Source organism: Aethalodelphis obliquidens, unplaced genomic scaffold (genome assembly GCF_003676395.1).
Source record: "Aethalodelphis obliquidens isolate GAN/ISIS:26980383/991018 unplaced genomic scaffold, ASM367639v1 scaffold28, whole genome shotgun sequence".
NCBI lineage: Eukaryota > Metazoa > Chordata > Mammalia > Artiodactyla > Delphinidae > Aethalodelphis > Aethalodelphis obliquidens.
The window spans coordinates 2,250,616-2,277,214 of NW_020837972.1; the positions used below are offsets into that span (position 1 = coordinate 2,250,616).

Consider the following 26,599-nt stretch of genomic DNA (forward strand, 5'->3'; position numbering starts at 1 on the left):
GAATCTCCACCTTCCTTGGCCTTAGGTGATAACAGTATTTGCTTCTTGTTACATGGACTGAATAAGAAGATTTACGGAAAGTATCTTGCACATTAAGTGCTCCATAAATGCTTGAATGAATGAATGAAAGGATGGATGAATGGATGATGGATGGATGGGTGGTTGAGTGGGTGGGTGGGTGGATAGGTGAGTGGATGGATGGGTTGGGTGCGGGGGTGGGGGTGGGTGGATGGACGGACAGAAGAGTGGGAGTACTTGGAGAAATACTCACTATATGTCCAGGATTCCCAGGGATGCCCATGGGACCAGGAGGTCCAGGAGGACCTGGAATAAGACATGATGCCCTCAACAGTACAATGCCAGGAAGTCCACCATCAGCTCCCTCCTGATAGCCAGCCCTAGTCTCTCTGCCATCCCTCAACCCTGCCCCTTACCCTAGACCTGGACTCAACTTACCCATGGGTCCTGGGGGGCCTGGGGGCCCAGTCGGTCCCTGGGGCCAGTAGCTGCTGGTCTCAGTGAAGGTGTTGGACAGAAATGGGTCCCCTGGGGGAGGAAAGATGAGTGAGCAGGGCTGGGCTGGGCGGGGCAGAGTGGGGCAGTCAGTTTTTTTGTTTTGTTTGTTTGTTTCCAGTACGGGTCTCTCACTGCTGCGGCCTCTCCCGTGGAGCACAGACTCCGGACGCACAGGCTCAGCGGCCATGTCTCATGGGCCTAGCCGCTCCGCGGCATGTGGGATCTTCCCGGACCAGGGCACGAACCTGTGTCCCCTGCATCCGCAGGCGGACTCTCAACCACTGCACCACCAGGGAAGCCCGGGCAGTCAGTTTTAACCTGTCACTTCTGCCAAGCCAGCTTTGACTGCCCTGTGGGACAGCCTGCAGCATGGCTGGGGCCACCAGGCACCCACTCCAAGGGTGGGGAGTCAGGATACTGTTGGCCATGCAGGACCAGGAAGCAGGGAGACACTGCCAGAGTCTAGCCAGTGACATCCAGCAAGTGTCTACCCTGCTGAGCCTGTACTGTCACGTGCCTAATGGGAATAATAATAAAAGTTACCATTTTTGACACTTACTTTGTGCCAAGCTTCTGTGCATGGGTGTCATACAGATAAGGAAACTGAGGCTCTGAGATGGAGAATGTTTTGTTGTTGTTGTTTTTTGGCAACACCCCGCCACACGTGGGATCTTGGTTCCCTGAGCAGGGATCGAACCCGTGCCCCCTGCATTGGAAGGGCAGAGTCTTAACCACTGAACCGCCAGGGAAGTCCCTTGGAGAGGGAGAATGAATGAATGGTGCCTGGTCACGCACCAAAGGTATGATGCAGATGCGGTTGAACCTGGCATTCCAAGCGCTGACCCCTGGCAGCGCGTGCAAGTCAGGCTTTGGAGAAGGTGAAGGATGCGCGTCAGGGCCCAGCTGGGCGGAAGGGGCAGGGCCTCTCTGAGCACAGAGGCAGGGCTGTGGCCTTGGGAGTTCAGGGCTCACGTCCTGCTGCTAGGCCTTGAGCTTCCCAGTGCTCTGAGGGCTGGATCCCGGCCAGCTCCAAGGCTTGGTGGGAGGGCCTGATGCTGGTGGTTCCCAGCACAGGCTCTGGAGGGTTCATGGATCTGAAGCCGGCCCCCCTGTGCCCTGGCTGTGTGATCTCCCCTCTCTGGCCCTCAGTTTTCCTCATCAGTGACAACAGCGCCCACTGGAGGATCAGGTGACTTATGGCCCAAGGCCAAGCCTGGTATACAGAAGGTGCCTGGCAGATGGTCATGCCAGCCTCACCCCATCACCACCTGGACCTGCTGTGACCCCAAGGGACTCACCATGCTGGGAGATCCGAGCGTAGGGTGGTCCAAGTGGGGCTGGGGGGCCAGGAGGCCCTGGGGGGCCTGGAGGTCCCCTCTCTCCAGGGGTGCCCACAGCTCCAGCCTGCCCAGGGCTCCCTGGGGGGCCCTGCGGACCTGCAATGGAACCAGGGGGTTTGGTGGGTGTGCAAGAGGCGGGAGGCCCAGGGTGGCCCAGGGATGAGGCAGCCAGGGGCAGCAGGTACGAGATGGCTCCAGAGGCCACAGGCCAGACTCCCTCCCTGGCCGTCTATGAGGGGGATGAACACATCCCTCCCCTGGGGCTTCAGGACAGTGGACACTTGGTACACAACAGGTGCCTAGCAGACGCTGATTTCCAGAATGTTCTCTCCTCTCTCTTCTAGGCTTTTGCACGAGCTGCTCCCTCTATCAGTCCTCCCTTGGCGCTGCCTGGTGTGCACTTCTGGTCATTCTGAGGCCTCACCTAAGGTGTAGCTCCCACTGGGAAGCCCTCCCCGTCCCCCACTCCATCCAGGCTGGGTCTGGGCTTCCCTCCTTAGGGCTCCCTTAGCTGCAACGTCCCCCATAAGAACCCTGGTCACATGGGGTGGGCACTGCTATTTCTCCCCTGCCTACTAGGCCCACCCCCACTAGCCTTCATGGTCTGGGAGCTCCAGGAGGGCAGGGTCTGGTAAGGAAGGCCCCAGCCTGGGCTCACCTGAGCAGGGCTGGCCAGGGGAGCTGGAAGGGCCGGTGTTGTGGGCACTCACCTGGCAGGCCTCTCATCCCCATTGGGCCCCGGCTGCCAGGGTCTCCCTTGGGGCCAGAGGGCCCAGGAAGCCCCCGGGCACCAACTCGATCTGGGGGAGAAAGTTCATCAGCTCCGCAGCTCCGGCCTTGCGCTTGGCCTGCCCCCGGCCCTGCCCGCCCCGCTAGCACCTACCATCTCGGGGGAGCAGAGGGGCCCTCACGTTTTCTCTGGTTCCTGGTAGCCCTGGGGTGGAGAGGTAGGCAGGGGTCAGTGGTGTCTAGAGTTCCTACCCCTGCTCCACCAGCTGCTGGGCCTCCCAGGACTCCAGTGCTCAGGGGCCCCTGGAGACCATCCCCTCAGGCCCAAGGGAAAACTAGGAAGACTGAGGCTCACAAGGGGGCCAAGCTGGGAGTCAGCAGCAGGGAGGGGGCTGGATCCAACTCATTGCCACACGGGAGCGTGTTCCCCACTGACCCACTCACCTTGGAGGCCATCATCCCCGGGGCTGCCCTGGGCAGCTGGGGAACCCCAGAGCGGGGCGGGGTCCTCAGGGGCAGCTGGGGTCGGGGGCACTGCCTGCTCAGTGACAGTCAGCACCGCCACCTATGGAGGAAGAGGACAATAGGGATGGGGTGGGTACCAGGGTCTCACCAGGGTCAGGCCAGCTCGGGGCCCTGGTGTTGGGGGGCAGGAGGCCACGTGGCTGGCAGAACCCAGCCTGGAGTGGAGACCCGGACTCACAGGGGCCCCGAACTTCATCAGAAGTGACCATGGTTTTCAAAATGCACAATTCATCACATTCATTGTAGAAAAGTCATCACACACCATCACAGTCACCCACTTTGAGTTCTGAGACTGTCCTCGTGTTTGCTGGGCCCTGCGGTTTTTTCCTATGCTTACCTGCATGTTAATAAGTATATTTATATACATTTAGATGCATACATAATATTAAACTTCTCTTGGTCTGTTAAAGCACCACAGGCTGCACGGATTTTTACTAAATTTGAAGGGAAATTTGGGAGGGTCTGGCATGAAACAGAGGTGCCGAGGTGTGTACAAAACCACTTTTGGACCCAGTGGAGGGGAGAGCCTGAAGGGTCAGCAGTGTCCCCTGAGCCACTTACTGAGGATTAAGAGAGGCCGGAATGTCCGCAGACCAGGAAGTGGGGGGCCGTGTAGACGTGCCCAGAGAGAAGCTGACCCGGAACTGAGACCCAGCCCCCAGATCTGAGCTGAGCTGCCCCTCATGCCGGCTTCCCCTGGGAGGGAGCTTGGGGAGCAGGGTGGGGTTCCTAGGGTGCTCATACCTCATAACGGGGGTTTTAACCCATGCTGTTTAGAAGCTTGGTTTTTCCACTTGATAGATCAGGGGCATCTTTTCGTGTTGGAAAATGGAGGCGTTGTTAATGGCTGTCCAGTATTCCACTGAGCCACACTTGCTCATTATACAACCACCCCTTCTGTTGTTTGGTTTTCAAATTTCCCTCTTAATTAACACTTGGATGAACATCTTTGCAACTAATCTTCCTAAGATAAATTCCCAGAGGAGGGAATGGATATGGAGATTAATGTAAATGCATCTATGTGTGTTTAGAAAATCTGGAAGAAAAGACGCTTAAATGTTGGCAATCGCTCTCTCTGGGGGCACAGGCGACAGAGGCCAATGGTTTTCTGGTAGGTTTTTTCATGGTGCTGAGTTTTTCATGTTTCTAAATTTAGAATGTCTTACTTTTTAATGGTTAAAAACTTTTTATCTTGAGATAATTTGAGACACGCAATAGATGTTTTTGCTTTCTGGAACTGGGAAGATGGTATTATGGGTGGGTGGGATAAAGGATGAAGGTGACGGGGCAATGAGGGGACCCAGCCATGAGCTCTGGGGGGGTGTCTAGGAGTCTCTGGGTGGGATGGCGATAGGAGAACCTCATGGATCTCCTGGAAGGAGAGCAGGCCAGGCTGCCTGACTGTGCGCAGGCTTCCCGGGGTGGGCGCTGGAAGGGAAGCTGAGAAAGCTGAATGGGAGGGTGGTGCCTGCCTGGCCCGGAAGCTGTTCACCCACCTTGGCTTCTAGAACCTTCAGCCTCTCCGTCAGCTCCGACACTTTGCTGCAGTTGAGACAACCTGCAGGGAGGAAGCAGGCTGGGCCAGGGCTCCCAGGTTCCCCTTGGAGCCCCTCAGCCCCTGGGGGCAGGATGGAGGGAGGGGACAGATACCTGATGACCCTAACCCATGAGATAGCCCATCACAGGGAAGGAGCTAAAGAGTCACAGCCTGTCCAAGGTGAGCCATGCCCTGTGGGTGTCCTTTGGCTCCAGAGCCTCCAAGGGGACTGTTTCTCTCAGAGCAGGACCAGGGATCTGACTCCTCATCCAAAACGACTGCATCCCACATGGGCGGGGCTGGCCTCGGCTTGAAGCTTTGGGGACCGACACATTACAGTCCAGACTGGGATGGCCTTAGGTGCCACGCTCTGACCCTTCTTCCAGAACCACTGTCCAGCTCCCTGGCCTCCTCACTGATACCCCAACGTTATTCATAACAGTGCCGGGCAGCCACCGAGCACGATACAAGCTCGCCTCTCCAGTCCTCACCATGATCCTGCGTGTTAGGACAAGTGTCACCCCGTTCACACCTGGGAAGGCTGAGCTCAGAGCAAGGGTGGAGTGAGTGTGTAACAGGCAAAAACCCTGGGTCGAGGCCCAGCGCTGCCCCTTCCTGGCTGCGGGGCCCCCGGCAGGGCACGTCCCCTCTCTGACCCTCAGCCTCCTCTTTAAAGTGGCAACAATGATGCCTTCCTGGGGTGAGGTTTACACAAGTTGATTATGGAAAGCTCCTGGCACAGTGCCCCGCATCCTACAGACACTCAGAAAAGTGTCGTTTCAATAAAAAAAGGAAAGTGGGGGCTTGGACCCATGTCTGCAAGACTCTGGGGGTCCTGGGTCTCAGGTGCCTGGGCCCAGGTCAGACTCCCCTTGGGGGCCTTTCCTCCACCTTCCAGTTTTCTTTCCAGCCTGCAGTGGACAAGCGCAGGGTGCTATCCCTGACCCTCCACTGCTGGGCCCAGCTGGTTTTTAGGACAGTCACCACCAGCCCCTCCAGCCTCCCCTAGCCCAGGGGGACCCCAAGCAGCTGCCCCAGGACCCACCTGACAGGGCTGTGGGCCGAAGTGCCATCCGCCACATGGTGTTGCCCGACCACCTGGGCTCCACGAAGCCAGAGGAGCCTACAACTGAGGGACAGTGAGGGTCAGAGCCCTGCTGGCTGTGACATTTTGTTCTGTCCCCCTCCCGCCCCCCACCTGCCACTGCAGTCACAGAGGGATCCCTATTCCCCTTAGTGCAAAGGGAGAGAGGCCCAGAGAGGTGGGGCAGTTTGCCTGGGTCACACAGCATAAACTGGGCTGAGCTGGGACAAGGCTATCAACCTGATGGGGCTGGGGAGGGGGGCTGGCAATGGGTGGGGGCCATGGGTGAGGCTGGGGGCTTCTCCAACAATCCCAGCAAGCTGCATGGGTTAACAGCCTAGAGTCAACAGATGCAAGGTCAGGTCCCAGCCCTGCTAATTGCTGACCTATGTGACTTGTCCTCCCTGGACCTGCTGATTTTCCCATCTGTAAAATGGGATCATAAGGTCTCTACACCTCCCGGGCTGGCGTGAGGCCTGAGGATGGACATGCATGCAAAGGGCTTAATGAGCACACACAGGGCCTGGTATGCAGTAGGTGCTCAATAAACACAGCAACGTCACCATCCACCCTCTCCCTGCCCCACTTGGTAAGAAGACACTGAAGTGGATCCAGCTCTGGTTTTAAATGAAAACCAGAGGGAGGCTGGCTGCCTGGGAGGGCACGGGGGGCCTGTTCCAGGAGGCCACCCCTGCAGCCACCCTTATGAGGAGCAGGCCATCCTGGCTGGTCTGGCTTTGGGGACCAGGTTCTCTCCATCGCTGGAGGGTTGGGCTGGCCAAGCCAGGGGCGGGGGCGGGGGGGTGCAGCTGGAGGGGCTCTGAAGCCACCAGTGGCAACTGCCCCACCCACCCCCCCCGCCCGGGCCTGCCTTTTAAGGCCGCAAAGTGTTGCCTGGGGGGAGACAAGACCCAAATAAGGCACGGGCCTGGCAGCTCAGAGCCAGGCTGTGGGTTGGTGCAGGGAGTGAGAGGCGCCGGGAATTCAAACCAGACGGGTCCCTCTGGCCAACCCCCAGCAGGGTGGCTGCCAGACCCTCTCCAGGTCCCACCACGGGGCCTTCGCTCAGGCTGGGCCCGCATCCCCAGCATGCCCTCCCTGGGGGCCTGCGACTTGCCCTCTCACAGGGGGTAAATCTCACCTGGGATAGAGGAAGGGGGTTGGCAGCCCAAGACTGGGGCAGGGGTTAGGGGCTCTGTGGGCAGAACAACAGCAGTGGGGGGGTGATAATGCCACCATGAGCCACGCCCGGTGCTAAGCCCAGCTCGATCCTACAAGGTAGGTAATAATAATAACAGCCAATGCTTGTGCGGCACTTATGCTGGGCCCGGCACATTCTAAGCACTTCTCATAAACAGTCTTAACTCACTGTCCTCACGAAGCCCTGTGAGTGGGTGCTAGTAACCCCTCTGCTTTACAGATGGGGAAACGGGCACAGAGTAGCTTGGTATTATCACTCCTCTGCCCCCCCACCCCGTGCTCAGATAAATGGATGAGTGAATATGAGTATTTCCCTTTGGGGGGAAACAAGGCAGAGAGGTAAAGAGACTGGTCACCCAGCTGAAGGCTGGAGCCTGGACTGGAACCCAGTTAGTCTAACTCCAGGGCCCGTCCTCCTCTCTCCTGGGCCACCTGGCACTGCAAGTCCCCCAGGTTCCCCTTGGCAGAGGCAGGGAGGCCCGGCGCCCGTCAAGAATGCTGGTTCCTTAGAAGAACGACCTCGGTAAGCCCTCCGCATCTCCTTTGCTCCCAGGTGAAGATGTAAAAGGCCACTGGATGACTGCTTCCAGGAAGTCAACCAAAAGAAGAGGCCGTCCCTCCAACCCCATGGAAGTTTGGGTTTTCTCTGGGATGAAGTTGGGCAGAGCGTCCGCCCTGCCCATCCTCCGCACCACCCTGCTATCGTCTTCCATTTTTTCCATGGCACTTTCCACCCTCTAACATGTTATCTGCTTGCCAGTTCCCCGGTCTGATCTTCCGCCCTCCTTGGCTGGAACATGAACTCCACCAGGCAGGGACCTTGTCCGTCTTGCGAGTGGCTGGGGAAAGTGCCCAGCGCGCAGTAGGGCCTCAGGGCTTCACTAAACCTCTTGTTGAGGAATGCATGAATCACTGGCTGAAAATGAATTTAAAGCAAGCAAACAAAATAAAAGGCAAAATAATGTGGACGGCAGACATGACTGTCTTGAAAATGAACATAAGGGTTCTAATGTCACGCCAGGGGGTCCCCAAGTTTTTAATCTGTGAACATATGGTTGGAAATTCTTTTTCAACCCACTTGCTTTGGGACATTTCACTGGGAGCCAGAGAGAACTAGAAAAACTAATGAAAGCACGGTCTGACCAGCAGTGCAGACATAACTGGCTCAAAGAAATTGTGAGTTAAAATTAAAAAAAAAAAAAAAAGAAAGTTTAAATAACAAAAACTGTCAAAAAGACCAGAAAATATTGGTTCTGGATTCAAGATTCACAAAAAATGGCCCCCCAAGCTCTCCCTAAATTCTAAGAAACAGACAGAAATACTTTAAGGGATGAACCAGGTTGTAAATGGCCCTATACCACACAAAATTCCAGTACGTATAAAGTCTAGGGCTGGGGGAGGTCTCCTGTAGGATAAAAATGTCACATCCCTCCCACTGGTGTTGAGCCAGGGCCCCTGGAGTGGGCCCCAGTGGGCTGAGAGCCCCCCTCACCCCAGCCTGGTGGTCCACCCTGAAGGGCCCCTCCCCAGCCCCAACCTCGCCCTCCAAGGAGCTCCCCGCTAGTCCCAGGACCACAAACCCTGGCTCCACCCTGGGACCCTGACTGTGGGCCACTTCCCACCATCTGGGAGGTCCCAGCCAGCCCTACACACACACACACACACACACACACACACACGCGCGCGCGCACACACACACACACACACACACACACACATGAGCGCACTGCCTCCTCATCCCCACAGCCACTGCCCCCATGTCACCTCCTCCAGAAAGCCTTCCTGCACAGACCAGGGAACCCACCAAAGCCCCCCACCAACAAGCTCTCATCACTCCATCTTGACCTCCACAAGGCCAGTGCCATCTGCAGTTTCTAGTCCTGTGCCCCCCTAAGCAGCCGCCCTTCCCTCTGCCCAGTGTCTCATGTTCCTTCTCAACAGATCCTCATGAGAACACTGAGGCCCAGAGAGAAGAGGCTGCCCGTCCACACAGCAGGACCAGGGCAGGAGAAGAGGGGAGCAGAGCATGGTGTTTAAATCCCACCCTCAGCTGGGAACAGGGGTGTGAGACGTTGGCGGTGTCCCTGGGCTCCAGTTCTGACTTTCTCTCTGAGGGGCTTATTCCTTCATAGCCCTCCCCCCAGGTCTGCTGGGTCCAGTGACCACAGACCACATGAGCGCAGCCTCCCCTGCCCCTGCCCAGCTCCCTTCCCTGGAATTTACTTTGCAAATGTAAATATTTGCTACTGTTGGCCTGAGTCAGGGTTTGGGGTCAGGGCTGGGGCTGGGAGCTCCAAGAACTCTCCAGCAGCCCTCTGGGAAGCCCTGGTCTGTGTCTGTCCTGGTCCCTCTGCGGGTAAAATGAGGTTCCCACTCATTTCCCATGCACCCACTTAACGCCAGACCCGTTCCAGGAACCAGAGAGACAGGATTAATGGTGAAAGGGTGGGGATCCTCGGAGCCAGGCGGGAGCGCCAAGAAGGTTACAGGCAGAGAGGACAGCCACTGCCCAGGCTCTGGGGTGGGAGAGAAGGCCATAGTGGGCCCCGGGCAAAACGGAGGGAGGGCAAAGCTGGGGCACCTCGCTGGGGCAGCTGGGAGGGCAGAGGGGGAGCCTCCCAGCTGGGGGTGGAGAATACACTGGTGGGAGTCGGAGGTGGGGGCCACTAAGCCTCCCAGACAGGAGTGGAGTAGACGGGTGGCAGATATGGGCAAATTCCAATAGCATTTAACCTGCAGGATTCTGAATCCACAGAGTAAGGCACAGGCGTGGCATTGCACCTGGCATTTGGTTAGAGCACAAGAGCCATGTTTGGGAAGGGCCAAGCCCTGGACGGTGGAGAGGCCGAGGGGCCCAGGAAGTGCTGGGCTGGAATCTCCGTCTGCTTTTAAGCTTTTTTACTATGTGACCCTGGGCAAACTTCTTCCCTTGCTGTTCCCCACCACAGAAGACAAGGGCTGTGGGGGTCCACGGATGGGGAAGCGACAGGTGTGAGGGACAGATGGGGACAGTGAGGGGGTAAGTGGAGGCAGCCCGGCTCTGGGGGAGCCCATGGGGAGGGGAAGGTGAGGGGGTCCCCTCTCCTCTATCTTTCTATCTGGGAGGAGCTGGGGCTGAGGCTGGCTTCCGTCAGTCCCAGCTGTCTGAACACGTGCCCCACGAAGTCCTTGGCCAGCGCTGCTGTAGAGGAAAGACCTCGGCTCTGGTCAGACTGAAGGGCTTTGAATCCAGCTGTAACCCAGAGCAAGGCACTCCTCTCTCCCAGCCTCAGTTTCCACAGTTGGACCTTCTGTACCACGACATGGTGGCACGATGCAGGTGAGTACAAATCATGGTGCCCAGCACAGAGGACAGTGGCAGCTTTCCTCCCCCTTTATGTCAGTGGCAGTCATAAAGTCTGCATCATTATGACTGCAGGAGGGTCTGAGGCAGGGCGACATCGTAGACCTCAGGTCAGAGCCCTTGGGAGAATCCCAGCCATGATGTTTACTTGCTGTGTGACCTTGTGTGAGACCTATACCCTCTCTGAGCCTCACGTTCATCATCTGGACAATGGGGTTGTTGGGTGAGAGATCGGTCTGCGGGGAGCCCCTAGAGGCAGGGTGATCACTACAGCCCTACCCTCAGCAGAGCCCAACAGCCCAGGCCACTCAGGGGATCAGGACCAGCCCACATGATGCATTCTGGCCTTGGCCATTCCTTGCCCATTGTTTCTGGTGGTAGCAGGCAGCCAGGTGAGAGCCTGGGCCAGTCTCCTCCCTGCCATCCAGCCCCAAGGCCTGGAGGCACTGGCAGATGGACGCTTGGTCAGGCTGGTCCCAGTCCCGGCTCTCACATACTGAGTGACCCCAGGCCAACCCCCTCACCTCTCTGAGCCTCAGTTTCTCCATTTGTAAAAAGGGACCCATTCTAGTCCCTTCCTCACGGTTGTCAAGAACATCAGAGAAACCATCCTCACTCATTATCACGGAGTGAACACTCCCACTGTACAGATGGGAAAACCAGAACTAAAAGTCATGAAGTCTGCTCGCCTCACAAACATCCAGTCCAGAGAGTAGAGGCCTGTTTGCTGAGCAGCTGACTGAGAAATGGGGTCTCAGAGCTGGGAGGCAGGGCAGACTCCCCAGCACAGGGGGCCAAAGGGGAAAGGAAGACATTTATTCAGTAGCTATGTTGGAGGCATGTCTCTGGTCCTCATAATAAGGTGTGAGGCAAGCACTTCTCCATCTGAGGCAACTTTCAGATAGAGACGGGGTTCAGAGAGGTGAAGTGACTTGCCCCAGGTCACACAGCAGAGCACAGCTGATCCAAGGCTGGATTCTGGAATGATAGGTGTTTCCTTTCCCTCTTCAGCTCACTCTGGGCCCTGTTGCCCCTAGTGACGGAGCTCTTTGACCTCAGGTCATGTCACAACACCAGACAGACTGCGAGGGCAGTCACCAGCAGGGAAAACAGCTGGGGGAGCCCAGCCTGAAGCTGGCTGTCATAGGAAGGGCAGGGCCCGGCGTGGGTCAGCAATGTCCTCATGCTTCCCTGTCCCCATTCCCAGGGCCCCAGCAAAGCAGTTTTCTAGAATATCCAGGCCTTGGCATCCCTTTACTCGGCTCCAACCTCATGGGTGTTGAGAGGCCCTTCCTTTCCTGTCCCACTGGGCATCACGCCACGTGCTGCCCTCCATGGGCTGCGGCGCCACCTGCTTCATTTCACCCTTGCAACATCCCTGGGAGGCCGACTGTATGATCCTGCCCATTTCACAGGTGAGCACGCTGAGGCCCAGGGCAGGAGAGCCCCAGGTGTTGCAAGAGCACAAGGCAGCCTGGTGCCCTTTAGAGAAGGTGCCCCTCCCTCTGAGAGGGCACGAGACAAGTGCCGCCTGAACTGCAGCCTCCCCGCCCCCCGGCCCGATACCCCTGCACAACTACTTGCACGGTGCACGGGGAGTACCCGGCCCAAGGCCACACAGCTGGTGTGCGGCAGAGCTGTCCTGTCCCCAGGCTGGAACCCCAAGGCCCTGCCGAGGGAGACGTCAGGGTTGGCCGGCCCCAGTCCTCGTCTCGCACCCCCACCTCACGCCCGCGGCAGAGCCACAGCCCTTGGCTTGGTCGTGGATGCACAGCCTACAGCGGCTGCACTCAAGGGCATGGGCGCTGCCGCCACCTGCTCCACGATGGCCCCATAGACCTGGGAAGGTTTGCCCTTGGGAGGGGAGCCAGGGACAGAGTGGCCTATGTATGGGCAGGTGCTCTGCACCCAGGGAGCCCCCGTACCCTGGGGACTCGCCCCCTCCTTACCACCAGCTCCTCTGTGGCCTCCTTGGCAACAGTCCCTCCTGGCTGGCTCCCTTCCTGCCCCTGGGGCCCTTCTGCCTGCCCCTCTTCCTCCCAGCATGCAGGGGAGGGCGCTGTTCCTGGCCCCCTCCCTTCCCTCCCTGTCTGCCCCTCCCAGCCTCCCACATCTGCCTTGGTGAGAGTCTCAGCCAGTCTCCTTCCCTGCCATCCAGCCCCAAGGCCTGGAGGCACTGACACATGGATGCTTGGTCAGGGTGGTCCCAGTCCCAGCTCTCACATACTGCATGACCGCAGGTCAACCCCCTCACCTCTCTGAGCCTCAGTTACTCCATCCGTAAAAAGGGCTGCCTCTCTGTACCGGACCCCTGCTGGACCTCGAGCAGCTCCCCGCCTCCCTCTGGCCGCCCTGCTCCTCCCCCGCTGTGCTGGGGGCTCTCCCACCCCACATGGAAACCACCAGGCTCCCTCCCTGCCCCACTCCATGGGGAGTCTGCCCCCACCCCGTGTGACTTCACCTCTCTGGGCCTGTGTTGCCCCATCTGTGAACTGGGGCTGCTGTGGGGTCCCAGGGAGGTGAAGTGTGTAAATCTCTCAAGAAACACCTATGAATGGCGCTATAAGCATCACCTTCCCTTGATTCGGAGGCTGTGTTTCACACATCGGTGTTTCTGGAATCAGAATGCATCTTTTGACCGATAGTCACATTAATGTGCTACTTGGGGGCCCCGAATGTCTCTTTCTATTGAGGGGCCTACGGGCCTGGTTCTCAGGCTGGCTCTAGGCCAGTCCATCCTCTTTCTGGTCATTCTTCGGAGCACACTGGGTTCAGCCAGGCAGTGAGGGTGGATGCAGCCTGGACCCCTCAGCAGAGGTAGGCGCCCTCGAGGAGACGGCACTGCCAGTAGCTGTGTGGCCAGGGGAGGGGCGGGCTGCCTCCTCTGCGCCCCTGCTGGGTGCTTGGCCCCAAACCACCAAGCTGCACGCAGAGGAGGTGGGGGGAGAGAGGGGGGCCTCTGCCTGGGACACACTCCGCACACAGGGTGCCCAGCTGAGTCCTCCCATCCCTGAGGGCCTGGGGGAAGCCAGGCAGACCTGGGTTTGAATCCTGTCACTTAGGAGCTGTGTGCCCATCACACGCCCTTGTGTGCCCATCACACAGCCTTGTTCTCCTCACCTGCAGACTGGGTGTAGCCATCCCGACCTTGCTGACCCACTGCACTAAGTGGTGCTTTGCTTCCCTGCACCATTACCACCTCCCATGGAAATGTCCCCAAGTTTGGAGGAAAGGCTTGGGATGTGTGACCTAAGACGTGAGCTACCCAGCATGTATGAAATTCCTCCAGGGGTCCTGACAGTGTCCCAAGAGGCAGGTGGTCAACACCCGTGGGAGAGCAGACACCCACTGTGGCCCAGCTGCGTCTGGCCAGCAGCTCTGTGCAGCAGCCCTGGTAAGTGTGGTGCTGCGCCCTTGAGCACCTACCGACTCAGCTACGGTTTACAGCTCCCTCCCACACACCTGAGGGGAGGCACCTGGGCTGCGCCTGGGGCAGTCCTACCTTCCTCGCAGCTCGACCCCGAGCGCCCAGGGCAGCACCTCCACTCGCGGGCTGTCACTGTCTTGTACATCACCTTGTATGCGGGTCTCACCACGGTTCTGTAGCTGAAAGAGCGCCCAGGTGGCCCGGTTCAGATGGGCCTTCCGCCACCCCTCCCACCATCCATGGGGACAAGCCCAGAGCCTCCAGGGTCCTCTGCCACCTCCAGGTCCCTCTGGAGCCTCTTTCCTCATGCATTCTGGGCCTCAGCCCTTCCATTCCCTCCCCAGCCCCCAGCCGGGGGGATCTAGAAACCAACTGGACAGGAAGCCCCTGCGAGCTGGGCTAGACTGTCCCCAGCGGTGAACGCTCACTGAGCGAAGGCGTGCAGGTGAATGCTGGAATCCCTCCCCCAGGAAGGCCCAAGAGCCAAGGGGAGGTGCTGGGAATGGACAATGGTCCCTTTGTCCGCCCACCCTTGGGGTCCCAGGCATCTCCTGCACAGGGTCCCAGCCCCAGCCCCAGCTCTTCCACCAGGCCGTGCCCACCGTGGGAACGCCAGCAGCTCCTACTCCACACGGTCTCACTCACCTGTTCCCAGGGCAGCTCATGGGCCAGGGGCAATTCTGCAGCACGCGCTGCAGGTAGGTGCCATTCTGCACGTGGCACGAGATGGTGCGGGTCACCACGTATGAGCACCAGTTCCTGAAACAGACCAGCAGAGAGGAAGCTCAGGTGCCACGCGCAGCCCATGTTCTCTCTGGGAGCCCCGAGTCTCCAGGCAGGGAGACCCCTAAGCTCTCCAAGTTCTTTGGGCCCTGGTGGGAGTCTCTGAGCTGAAGTGGCTGAACAGTGAATTCCAGAACCCTGGAGGGGACAGCTGTGCTGGGTGCTCTCAGAGGTCTTGGGGAATGAGCTGCAGGGGCCCAGACGGGAGCAGGGCATCTTGACTGGGGCTCTTCCTCCTCAGCATCTCCTTTCCAACCCTGACCCCTCCAGGCCACCACTGCCTCCCACCTCCCACCTGGACAAGGGCAGTGAGTGAGTGTCTTTCCCCTCACTCTCTCCCCAGAGGGAGGGTCAGACAATGGAAACCTGGCGGTGGTGTCCCTTGCCTAGCCCTACCCTCAGCCCTCCAAGTCTCCTGCTCCCACTCCTGCTGTGGATCCCTCACCTCCAGGCCTTTGCTCATGCTGGACCTGATGCCTGCAGCACCCTTCCCCCATTTCTCTTCCTGACACCTCCTACCTTCAAAGCCCCGCTGTGCTGTCACCTCTTCCCTTGTCCTCTTCCACCTCCACCCCCATCTGAGTAGAAGCGATGGTTCCCTGCCTGGGATCCTAAGCTCTCTGTATCCCTGTCATGCTGAATTAAGCTGGTGATTCACATCTGCCCTCTCCCTCCCTGAGGCATGTGAGAAAGAAGCTCTGTCTCACTTATCCTCAGGTCCCCTCTGTGTGACAGCTGGGATGCACAATCAATATCCCAAGCATGGAGGACTGACTTCTTCAAATGCCAACAAATAATCACCTTGCACTGCACATACTGAGCACCTACTGTACGCTAAAGGTATTTACATCATCTTCCCACAGAGAACCAGGAAACGCCCCCCCCCCATTTAACAGAGGGGTAAACTGAGGCTCAGGGAGGGGAAGACAATTGTTCATGTTAAAGAGCTGGTGCATGGCGGATCTGGATTTGAACCCAGGAATGTGGACGGCTCAGCCTGGCCCCCACCTCCATCCCAGAGGCCCCGTCAGCTCCCGTCTCCTCCCCACCTCCTGAGCCACGGTCTGTGGCTCTGTGAAGGCCTCAGCCTGGGAACCTGCTGACCCTGGGCTCCAGGCCACAAAGGAAAGTCTGGTGGGGTGGGGGCTCAAGCTGAGAAGGGTCACCTGAAACGGTCACTCCTTTCCCAGCACCAGCAAAAGAACGCAGGCCCGTGACCCCATGCAGAGCTGAGGGCCGGTGAGCACCTGGAATGTTCCAGCCATCACGGAGGTGCCTGCCACCTCGGAAACCCAGCCCTGCAGCTGCGGCCCCACCCCCACCCAGCCCACCTGAAGGAGAATCTTTGGCGGGGACCAGTTGACAAACTCACTATGGGACTCTGCAGAAGTCCCTTCACCGTTCTGTGTCACGCTGAAATCAGTCCAGGAGGAGGAAACACCCTGGCCGACTGCACGGAGGTGGGAAAGCCAGAGAAGGGTGGCTCTGATCAGCCCAGTGATGGGGCAGGAACTCAAAAGAGCCCTCGGCCAGGGAACCCACAGCAGAGGTGCCAGGCGCTTGTTACAGCACTGTCAGGAATGGCGCAAAACTGGAACAGCCTAAGTGGGACCCCTAGACACAGAGAACCAGGTGCTGTGACAGAGTCCGAGGTCTCCATGTGCCTGCTTAAGGGGGAAAAAGTATGTGTGGACCAAGAGAATGACATTTCTATTAATACATGAAAAGCAGAGAAAGCCAAAAGACTGTAAACGTATGTACATATACAGCTATGTGTGTTTTTTTTTTTAAATTTTATTTGGCCACGCTATGCGGCTTGTGGGACCTTAGTCCCCCAACCAGGGATTGAACCCTGGCCCTTGGCAGTGAAAGCACGGAGTCCTAACCGCTGGACGCCAGGGAATTCCCTATGTGTGTATTAAGTGAGGAAAAATCACATGCCTAGATGAGTTCCATCCACTCAGTCCCCTGTGCTCACAGCAGCCTCCGTTTACCATGCCAGGAGCTGTGCCCAGGGCCTTCCACACACCTAATTATAAGTGCCACTTTACAGATGGGAAGACTGAGGCTCTGGGGTCTGGGATGTGCCCCGGGCACCCACGATGAGTGACACAGTCACGGTTGGAACTCAGCTTCTTCTAACCCCAGGGCTTGTGCTCTTAACCACAGGCTGGAAATGTTTCTCCTAATGAGCAAGTGGGGATTTTATAAGTTTAAAAAGATGCATTTCAAAAAGGCCCCCCAGTGGTCGCTTCAGCAGCACATATACTAAAATTGGAACGATACAGAGAAGATTAACATGGCCCCTGCGCAAGGATGACACGCAAATTCCTGAAGCATTCCATATTTAAAAAACAAAAAATGGTTCTGAAGAACCTAGGGGCAGGACAGGAATAAAGACGCAGACGTAGAGAATGGACTTGAGGACACGGGGAGTGGGAAAGGTAAGCTGGGACGAAGTGAGAGAGTGGCATGGCCATATATACACTACCAAATGTAAAATAGCCAGCTAGTGGGAAGCAGCCGCATAGCACAGGGAGATCAGCTCCGTGCTTTGTGACCACCTAGAGGGGTGGGATAGGGAGGGTGGGAGGGAGACACGCAAGACGGAGGAGATATGGGGATATATGTATATATATAGCTGATTCACTTTGTTATAAAGCAGAAACTAACACACTACTGTAAAGCAATTATACTCCAATAAAGATGTTAAAAAAAAAAAAAAGGTCCCCCACCCGTTAGAGCCTCTGGGTCCCCAGAGCTGTGGTTTAAAACCCACTGGGATCTTGTTTGGGGGGACGTAAGCCCCTTTGGAGACTGATGTGAGTTGTCGCTCCTCCCCCCAAAAATGCATAAAACGTGGGGTACAAGTTCAGGGGGACTCAGGGGCTCCCCGAGCCTGTGTGATGTCCCCCAGGCTAGCCCAGGGGCTCTGTGAGTGGAGGAAGGAGGGAGGGAGGGAGCAACCTGGGCAGAGGATGGCCAGAGCATGGGACACAGGAGGAGGGCCCTGGCACCGACTGAAGACTCCATGCCAGTGTACAGACTCACACACATGCATACACATCAATATGCACACACACATGCAGACATGAAAGTACACAGACACGCTCACATATACAACTTCCAGACACACGTGTCCATGTGCACACACAGATCTACATAAGTGTGTGCATGCACACACACACTACAGCACGCAATCAGACCAAGGTCAATCTAGCAGGACACATAACCACAGAAATGACTGTCCAACTTGCACTCGGGCCAAAACCTGCAGATACAGAGCCGTGCACCCTCACACACAAGTGTGCACACACACCCCATGCCCAGCCCCTGGACTGGACTGGGGGAGGCGGGCCTGTGACTGCCCACAATTGCCCTAGCAATTCTTTTGACCACGGAGGAGCCAGAGAAAACAGTTTTTTTCTTCTTTCTTACTTAAAATCTCCCCCATGTGAGTTGCTGCCTGGTTCCCTGCTTATTTCCCACCAGCTGGAGTTTGCTTGAATCCCCTGCTTAGGAGACACGGAGCTGATGGCCGGCTAGCAGACATTTTAGACAGGAGGGGACACTCTGGCCAGGTGGGGTTCAAGGTCAGCCCCTCGTGCCCTCCACCTGGGGGGTCACCAATAATTACGCGCTGCCCCTCCCTGGCCTTGAAGACCCAGCCCCACTGCTGCCAGGATAAGCCCGAGCTCCTCCGCAGGATCATAGCCTGGCTCCACCACCCACCCACTTTCCAGGGGCACTGCTGGCCTGAAGTCCACAGCCCACCACGCTGCCCGTCGCCCTGACTGCTGGGTCCTGCACACTTGCGCTGCTGCTCTCCCTCCTTCCTGCCCTCCCTCCCATGCGCATCTTCTCCCCACCTCAGATCTTTGCATAGATTTCCTCTGCCTGGAAAGCCCTCTCCCTGCTCCAGCAAACTCCTATTCATCCTCTGGGTCTCAGTCCTGAGGCTCTGGGCACAGTTGGGCACCTGCACGGGCCCCCCTCAGCCACTCACAGCAGCCCTGAGCTTTTTCTTCCCCCGATGGCGCTGGGGGAGGGCGCTGGCGGGGACCAAGCCAGTATGGGGCTCAGCCCAGGGGCGCTCAGGGAGGTTTGCTGAATGACTGAGAACAGACAGTGGCCCTGGGCAGAGGAGCCGGGACCCAGGTTCCCAGAGATGGGTGCAGTCCTTGGAGGCCCCGCCCCCATCCTGCTGCCCTTGGGAGCTTCTTTTCTGGGACGTGGTTGGTGATAAGCCGCCCAGGAACCCGATGACGCTGGGTTACCTCCTGTGGGATGGGACAATGGCAGGGGCTGGGAGGAGGCAGCACTTCTCTCCTGGGCCTGCCACTTCTGCCCACTCAGCACCTCCTGGGCCTCCAGAGGCTGCCGGGAGGAGAGAAAACAGGCCAGACCAGCTCGGCCTGGCACTGGCCGCCCCCACGAGGGGGCCCCCCCCCTCTGCCCTCCACCCCCTGCCACGAGGAGCTCAGGGGACTTTGTCTCCACGGGGCCCAGGGCTGTGATCCGGAACAGTGATAGGGGCTAATTGCAGGAGGCAGCCAAGCGGGCTGGGGGCCAAGGGCCGCTATGAAAAGGAGAGGAAAGAAAGAAGACCCACAGGGTGGGGGTGGGGTGAACAGAGCCAGAACCCCACACCAGAGGCTAACCCCACACACTGGCTCTGCTGCTTCCTAAGTTGGTGACCTTGGACAAGGCCCTGACCCGCTCGGGGCCTCACTTTGTCCATCTGCAAATGGGGACAGCAGACACTCCTCCTGCAAGGGAGGTTTCACTTAAAGCCCTTAGCGCAGCGCTGACGGCTTTTGGTAGTTCTTGTTCCTGGACCGTGACATAGGGCCCACACCAGGCGGCTGTGGTCCAGGGGCTTCCCTGAGGGACACCAGCACTGTACCTTCCGCACAAGGTCCTCCCCTTGACTTTGGGATAGGGATTGTCAGGCTCTGCATTCTACCAAGTGGAAACTGAGGCCCCAAGAGAAGTCACCTACCCAGGTCACCCCTGTGGGTATAGCGCTGGGATCTGAGCTCCCAACGGAGGGGGTGGGGAAGAAAATTCTCCACTCTCCTTGATTCTTAGATTTGCCCAAAGGAAGCCAGTACTGCAGGGAAAGAAGCCTGGACCAGGACACCGGTGACGGCTTCAACTCTAGAGCCACAGCGTTGAGACACTGAGATGGGTCATTAAAGGCTGGAAGGGCCCTCAGAGGGGCAGGAAGCACCCCCAGCAGGGACTGGGGGGGCAGACAGGGGCAAGGGCGAGACAAGGCAGCTCTGCACAGCCCTGGACACCCTGGTTCCAGGGGTCTCAAAGTCTTGCCACATTCTTGGGCCTGGGGGCGGCCCCTTGGATGCCTTCCCGGGCCTCCCCCTCCCCAGGCACAAAGCCTCTTTTCTCCCTCTGGTCTCTTGGCTGCCAAGGGGTGCCTGGGGCACCGGGATAGGGGTGGAGGGAGGGCTGATGGGGAGCAACATCCCCATGCCGTCTCCAATGATGCTGGGACGGGGCCACAAGGGGAGGTCCTCGCAGCCAAGAACCAGACTCCTCTGGCTACGGGTCCCTCCCCTCACTTAATGTTGGTCATAGCAGGAACCACTGTACATCAGGCCCTGCACTGGTTCCTCCTGTGGGGGACTGTCCTCAGAACAGGCCTGTGTGCAGGGGATGAGGGGAGGAAAGAGGGGAACTGAGACCTGGGGCCCTGAAGAGACCTGCCTGAGGTCACACATTGAGTGGGTGACAGAGCCAGGAATAAAACGCTGCTCTACCTGAGGCCAGAGCCCCTAATTCCTAACCATGACCTGCAAACCTTTCTCAGCTCCCCAAGCTGACAAAAGCTCGCCCTCCTCCAGGAGAGCTGCTGGAGTGAAAAGTACACTGGATCTGGAAACTGACTGACTTAGATTGAGGTGTCTTTTCCTCTCTAAGCCTTGGTTTTCTTTTTTTTTTTTTTGGCCTTGGTTTTCTTATCTGTAAAATGGGAGCAGCAGCACTGCCTACAGAGCTTTTGTGATGCTCAGGCCACTGTGAGCCTTCTATGACCAGATGGGGTGACAGTCCCCAGTGACCACCAGATACCTGCCCACAGACGCCATCCTGCTCCCACATAGCAAGTCCTGGGGGGCCAAGGAGCCCAGGCTGGGAGGCAGTGGACTGGCTAAAGGGCAGTCCAAGCCTTATGCCTTCTCAACCATCATCCTGAGCTTGACACTGGGGACCCTGGGGGTTCACATCCTTGCCCTAGGCAGGTCATGTCCCCTCTCTGAGCCTCACCTTCCTCCTCTATGAAATGAGGACCATAAAAATGTGTGCCTCCCATGGCAGTTAGGAAGATTCTGGAGGGTATAGGTACAAGTGAAATGCCAGCCCAGGTCAGCATGCATGGTGGTGGCTGTGACATCTGCCAGCCGTCAGCCCCTGTCTCAAAACAACTGCTCCTCTGGCCTCTGATGCCACGGCCACCTCTGCCCTCCAGCCCTGCCCATGTCACCTGCTCTTGCTAGCCCAGCAGGGGCACGCTGGCCCCTGACCACTGGGAAAAGGGAATTTCTGAAAAGAATTAAAGAATTGAGCCCGTAGGGGGTGGGGGCCGGGCAGGCCTTTGAATGGGATGAAAAGGCCTGGAGAGGCCTGGCTACTCCGTATTGTCTGCCTCAGACAACAGCGGAGGCTGGCCCTCGAAACAGGACCCCGGCAGGGGCAGGGGCTACAGCCAGGACAGGGGCCTGGGTAGGTCCAAACAGAGTCACCAAGGCCAGAAAGACACAGATTTGAATCCCAGTTCTTCTATTAATGGTCAATGAGCCTAGAAGATTGTTAATTCTCTGGGGCCTCAGTTTGCTCATCTGCTAAATGGGGACAAGTGTTCCCTACCTCATTCAATCCTTGAACACTGCACATAAAGGGCCCCCTCACTGGTATTGGGAGATGCTCCATAAACACCACCAGATAGAATGCTCCCTGCTCCTGAGAGAGCAGCAGGAAGACAGAGCACTTGCTCCCAGCGCAGTCCAAAATGCCAGCTCCCTGGGAGCCGACACTGACCCTCGGTCTGTGAAACTCCACCCCAGTCTTCTTCCTTTGAGAGAAATAAATAGCTGGGATACTAAAAAAAAGCCAGGAGCAGAGTAAAGCGGGGAGGGTCCCCCAAGTGGCAGCTAGAGGATGTCCTGGGCTTCTCCTATGTGCAGGAAGGGGGCCCTAGGGAAAGGGTGGGGGAAGTCTTGGTGGTTTCCTCCCTCGGGGGAAACCACCCCCTGTGGCTCTGGAGGTGAAGTGGTGGGGGGTGGAGAACGCTGTCGGGGGACTGCCGGCTCTGTATACGTGAAGTAGGTGACCCCCGCAGGGCCTGGAGCTTCTGCCAGATAGCGAGGAGGCCCAGGGTTCCTGCCCCAACCCGGGCTGGCAATGAGGTGGGGAACCGGGTCCCTTTCCCAATCCCGGGCTTGCACGGAGTTTGTGGGGGGGCGGTTCCTGGAGTCCCTGTCCCCAACCCCGGGCTGGCAGGGCACAGAGGTGGTGCGGGGGGTAGGGGCAGCCCTTACCTGCGTGCAGAGAACGGGGCTCCCCCAACGCTCCACGCGGCGCTGCCTCCCGGGAGCAGGAGCCCGAAGCAAAGCAGCGCCCAGGCTCGCGGGCCTCCCATGTTGCGCCCGGCGCCCTCCGCGCGCGGACCCTCGCCGTCGCCTCCAGCCTGGCGTCCCCGCCCGCGCAGCCAGCCGCCCAGGACGCGCGGATCCCGGTTCCCAGCGCAGCGGCGGGAGGGCGGGCGGGAGGCGGGCGCGGGGCGGGGGCGCGCGTTCCCGGCCTCGCCCGGCCCCTCCGCGCGGCCCCCCGCCCTTTGCGCCGCCGCTGCCAACCCGGAAGAAGCCCCGGGGGTCGGGCGCCCCCGCCAGGATGGCCACCAGGTGCCCACCTGAGCCTGGCGCCCTGCGCCGCGTGGCCCTTTTGGGGGCGCAGTGCCAGTTTCGAGGTGCCCTCCCACGTGTTGCCAAGTGGGGAGCTGAAGCCGGGCCATGGTCTCAGACGCAGCCAGGACCCAAACCCAACAAGCCTGGGCTAATGATGCGGGGGCCTCATCCCCTCTCGACATTTTTGAGGGTTCCAGTTCCCGAGCCACGAGGGACGGTTCATCCATGCAACAAAGGCTTCCTGAGCAGTGAACGCCACTGTGTGCAGGGCACCTCACCTCCGCTTCACATCCTCTCTCGGTTTAATCTTCAAACCACTCTGGGTGAGGTGGGCACAATTATCCCCATTTTACAGAGAGAAAAAAGGAGGCCCAGGCACTCGTAGTCCCCCTGGGAGAAGACCTGGGCTGACCCCATAAAGTCAGTGTCCACTTGTATCACCATTTTACAGATGGAGAAACTGAGGCAGAGAGGAGATGTCATCTGCCTAAAGCACCCCATCAGTGGTTGGAAGAGCTCGGATTCAAATCCAGGTCTCCTGACTTCAGAGGGGGTGTCAGCTCTTTAGCACAATTAAGGAAGAGTGCAGACATCAGTTGCTCTGGGCCCATCAGTGACAAGGAAAGGACTGGCTTACAGTGGAGTTACTTCATCTGGGGTACATGGAGTTACTTCATCTGGGGTACATGTGAATTCCACCAAAGAGTATGAAAGTATGGTATGTGTGTGTGATACATATGTGTGCAGGTGTGATGGGGGCATGTGAAATGTGTGATGCCTGTATGCATGTGTGTGGTGTATGTGTCTGTGACAGGAGAGTATGTTTATGTTCTCATCAGAGGGCATCCAGACCCTCCCCAAACTCCAGGACAGTCTCTGACCTCCCCCCCACCCCCTTCTGCCAGAACTGATGGGCAGCAGGCAGTCCCAGGCTGGTGAAGCCCCTACCACCCCGGCAGTGCACCAGTGACCTGTCCTACGGGATCCTGCTGTGGCTTGTCCAGATCTAGGATCTCTGCTAGAAACACTCCAGCAAGAAGGGCATGCTGGCCCTGACCTCTGATTCCTGGGACTACCTCTCCTAGACTCACCAGAGCAGCACAGGGCCCTGGGCTGAGTCAGAGGGGGGAGGGTGTGCCAGTGGAGAGAGCCGACTCCTGTCCCCCGAGGGGGCAGGCAGTGAGAGCTGGGTTCAAACCCTCCCTCTGCCCCCTCTGCCCGTGTTAGCTTGGGCAAGGCCTGCCCCTCTCTGAGCCTCAGTTTCTCTTTGTAAGGAGAACAGTTGCACGTTCCTTATGGCGTGTGTGCAGGAATGAGATATGCCTTGACCCCCACAGTCCCCTGCTTCACGTGGTTCCCCCAAGGGCTCCTCACATCCTCCAACAACATCATCACATCATCATGGTGCCAACTTTGCCCCCCTAGGGGAGCTCCCTCCCTTCCACCTGTGATTTTTGGGCACCTCTATGTGCCATCTGTCTGACCCCCAAGAAAAGCAGCTTTGCACCTCTCTGGTTAGCTCTTATTTTTGACACAACTAGATCAGTTACTTAATCCTCTAGATAACTTGTCACTCTCAAGGGGCCATCTCATGAGATGGTCCCAGGCCCATCTGAGGCCTGGTCAGGCGGCCACGATCAAAACCCAACACCCCAAAGGGCACTTTGGAGGGTATGCAGCTCTTTAGGAAGGGGAAGTGCTGGGCAGTGGCTTCTGTCCTGGGAAGGCTCAGGAGGGCCACAGAATGAGGAGGCACTACCACATCTTTTTGCAACGTGTCTGAGATGCTCCTGTGATGAATGGCATACATGTTCCTTTATCACCAAACTCGTGGGCGCTCCAGGCCACTGCAAATTTCTCCAGCAATGGATGCTCCCAGGAAAAGCTGTTATCAACATTTGGACATCAGAAAGGGTCCTATCCTTACTGAGGCTGGGGTCCCTTGGTCCAGGGTATTTATTTAAAACTACAGCTAGACCCCCATGCTAGTGCAGCCTGGTGGTTACCACATAGGCTCAGCACCCCATAGGCCTAGGTGTCAATTCCAGAGCAACCACTGGACACTGTGTGACCCGGGACAAGTCACCTCCCCTCTCAGAGCCTCATTTCCTTGCCTGAAAAAACAAGGCAGTTTTAAGACATGGAAGCAACCTAAGTGTCCATCGACAGATGAATGGATAAAGAAGATGCGGTACATATATACCATGGAATATTACTCAACCATAAAAAAAGAATGAAATATTGCCATTTACAGAAACATGGATGGACCTAGAGATTATCATACTAAGAGAAGTAAGTCAGAGAGAGAGAGGCAAATACTATATGATATCACTTACCTGTAGATTCTAAAAAAATGGTACAAATGAACGTATTTACAAAACAGAAACAGACTCACAGACATAGAAAATAAACCTATGGTTACCAAAGGGGAAAGCGGGGGAGGGATAAATTAGGAGTTTGGGATTAACAGATACACACTACTTTATATAAGATAGATAAACAACAAGGTCCTACTGTATAGCATAGAGAACTATATTCAATATCTTGTAATAAGCTATAATGGAAAATAATCTGAATATATATATATAACTGAATCACTTGCCTGTACACCAGAAACTAACACAACATTGTAAATCAACTATACTTCAATTAAACAAACAAAAAACAAGGCAGTTTTTAAAGCTTTGGGTCTCTGCGCGGTGGTCCTGGGGCACAGTATGAAGCCCCCTTTTGAGGGTGCACTGTCCTGGTGGATATCAGCTTATTTTCTGGTCCTCTTTCCCCACTGAGCAGGAAGGGCAGGAAATGCTGCAGGGACCTGGGTTTGGTCATTTGAGGTTTCAGTGTTTGCTGAGATGGGGAGGAGAGGGGTCCGCTGGCTCAAGGCCCCTGTGGGTGGGGCCTCTTCCCTGGGGGGCTGATCTTCTCAGCTGCCAAGACGGAACCACAACCGCCAGTAACAACAGCAGCTTCCGGTCCGGTCTGAGCGCTGACCGTGTGCCAGGCGCTGTGCTAAGCATTTTGCTTGCATTGTCGCCTGCCCTCTTCTCCCAAACCCGGGAGGCCTCCATATTATCCCCAGGTGCGGGGCCCACGGCTGGTGAGTGATGGGTGCCGGCCTCTGCACTTACCCATTAGGCCACACTGCTGCCCTCTGACCCTGCAAGGGTGTTTCTTTGGGCAAAAAGAGAACTCAGCTCAGATTTAGACTCCCGTGAGAGGGAGCACATGCATAAACACACACACATACACACACACACACAGACACACACACACACACACAGACACACACACACACACACACACACACCGGGAGCAGGCCATGGGGTCTGGGAAACACAGCCCTTCTGGTGTGTATTCACTGACACATCCAGCCGGCCTAATCCAAACAGGAAATGCTGTTCTTCTAATAGCAAACAAACCTGGGTCGCAGCCTCCCTTCCCTGTGAACTGCCCCTGGAGCCTGTGCTAAGGACCTCTTCCCTCTGCCTATGTCCCAAGGACAGTCTCCCCAGCTCGGGGTGGGGGGGGACCCATAAAATTAGCCCTGCTTGCACACCAGCTTGTGTGAGTCCAGGTGCCCCAGTTGATCTGTACCCATGTGCACATTCTACAGGGGAGGGAGCAGCCCAAGAGGCCTGGGGGTACCGGAGCCTGTGGCGGCAGCCCCCAGGGGCCCAGTCAGCGCCAGCGCCATCGAAGCCTCTGCCCAGACAAAGGGCAGGGCCAGTGGGCCGGCCTTCCAGGTTAGGGAACAATGCCCGCTTTCTGTGCCTTTGATCTGGAGGCCTGGCCCTGCGGCCCCTCGCTGGGCCAGGGCGGGGATGCTGGGGGACCCGGAGAGCCTGCAGCTGCCCAGCCAAGTTAATTATGCTCCATGGAGCTGCCCTTCTCACCCAGTTCATTCCTTCTTCATGAAGCTGGGACGGGAGCTAGAAGGAGTGATGGGAGGAAGGAAGCTGTCGGAAAATCATAAATTAGGGCTCCGAGAGAGGGCTTTCCTGCCCTCCTCAGGAATCCTCAGGGGGAGAGACCGGCACCTTGGGTCAGGGGAGGACGACAGGGTGGCAACCAGGGCACCTGTATTTGGAGTTAGGACACCTGGATGTCTGCGTGATCTACAGTGAGTCCCTTCTCTCTGGGCCTCAGTGCCCCCATCTGGAAACCGGGGGAGGGAGGGATACAAGACTTGG

The 26,599-nt window shown here is 57.5% G+C and overlaps 1 protein-coding gene and 1 non-coding gene across 3 annotated transcripts in view; one reads left to right on the forward strand and one right to left on the reverse strand.

Moving 5' to 3' along the window:
• EMID1 (EMI domain containing 1) overlaps positions 1-22,238 on the reverse strand; it is a 51,882-nt gene extending 29,644 nt beyond the window's left edge. Inside the window, exons 1-11 of one of the 2 annotated variants that reach the window (XM_027124379.1) lie at positions 22,041-22,237; positions 14,347-14,460; positions 13,777-13,880; positions 5,693-5,776; positions 4,607-4,668; positions 3,030-3,150; positions 2,740-2,790; positions 2,567-2,656; positions 1,815-1,952; positions 457-546; positions 272-324 (exon numbers count right to left, since the gene is read on the reverse strand). In XM_027124379.1, coding sequence (XP_026980180.1) covers positions 272-324; positions 457-546; positions 1,815-1,952; positions 2,567-2,656; positions 2,740-2,790; positions 3,030-3,150; positions 4,607-4,668; positions 5,693-5,776; positions 13,777-13,880; positions 14,347-14,460; positions 22,041-22,141 — 1,008 coding nt within the window. In that variant the 5' untranslated portion in view covers positions 22,142-22,237. Of the gene's footprint in view, positions 1-271; positions 325-456; positions 547-1,814; positions 1,953-2,566; positions 2,657-2,739; positions 2,791-3,029; positions 3,151-4,606; positions 4,669-5,692; positions 5,777-13,776; positions 13,881-14,346; positions 14,461-22,040 lie in introns of both variants that reach the window. The other variant, XM_027124381.1, reaches the window with a different exon arrangement.
• On the forward strand, positions 16,729-16,835 carry LOC113630109 (U6 spliceosomal RNA). Its single transcript, XR_003436827.1, has one exon. It is a non-coding gene; the product is annotated as a U6 spliceosomal RNA (small nuclear RNA).
• Positions 22,239-26,599: the final 4,361 nt, after the last annotated feature.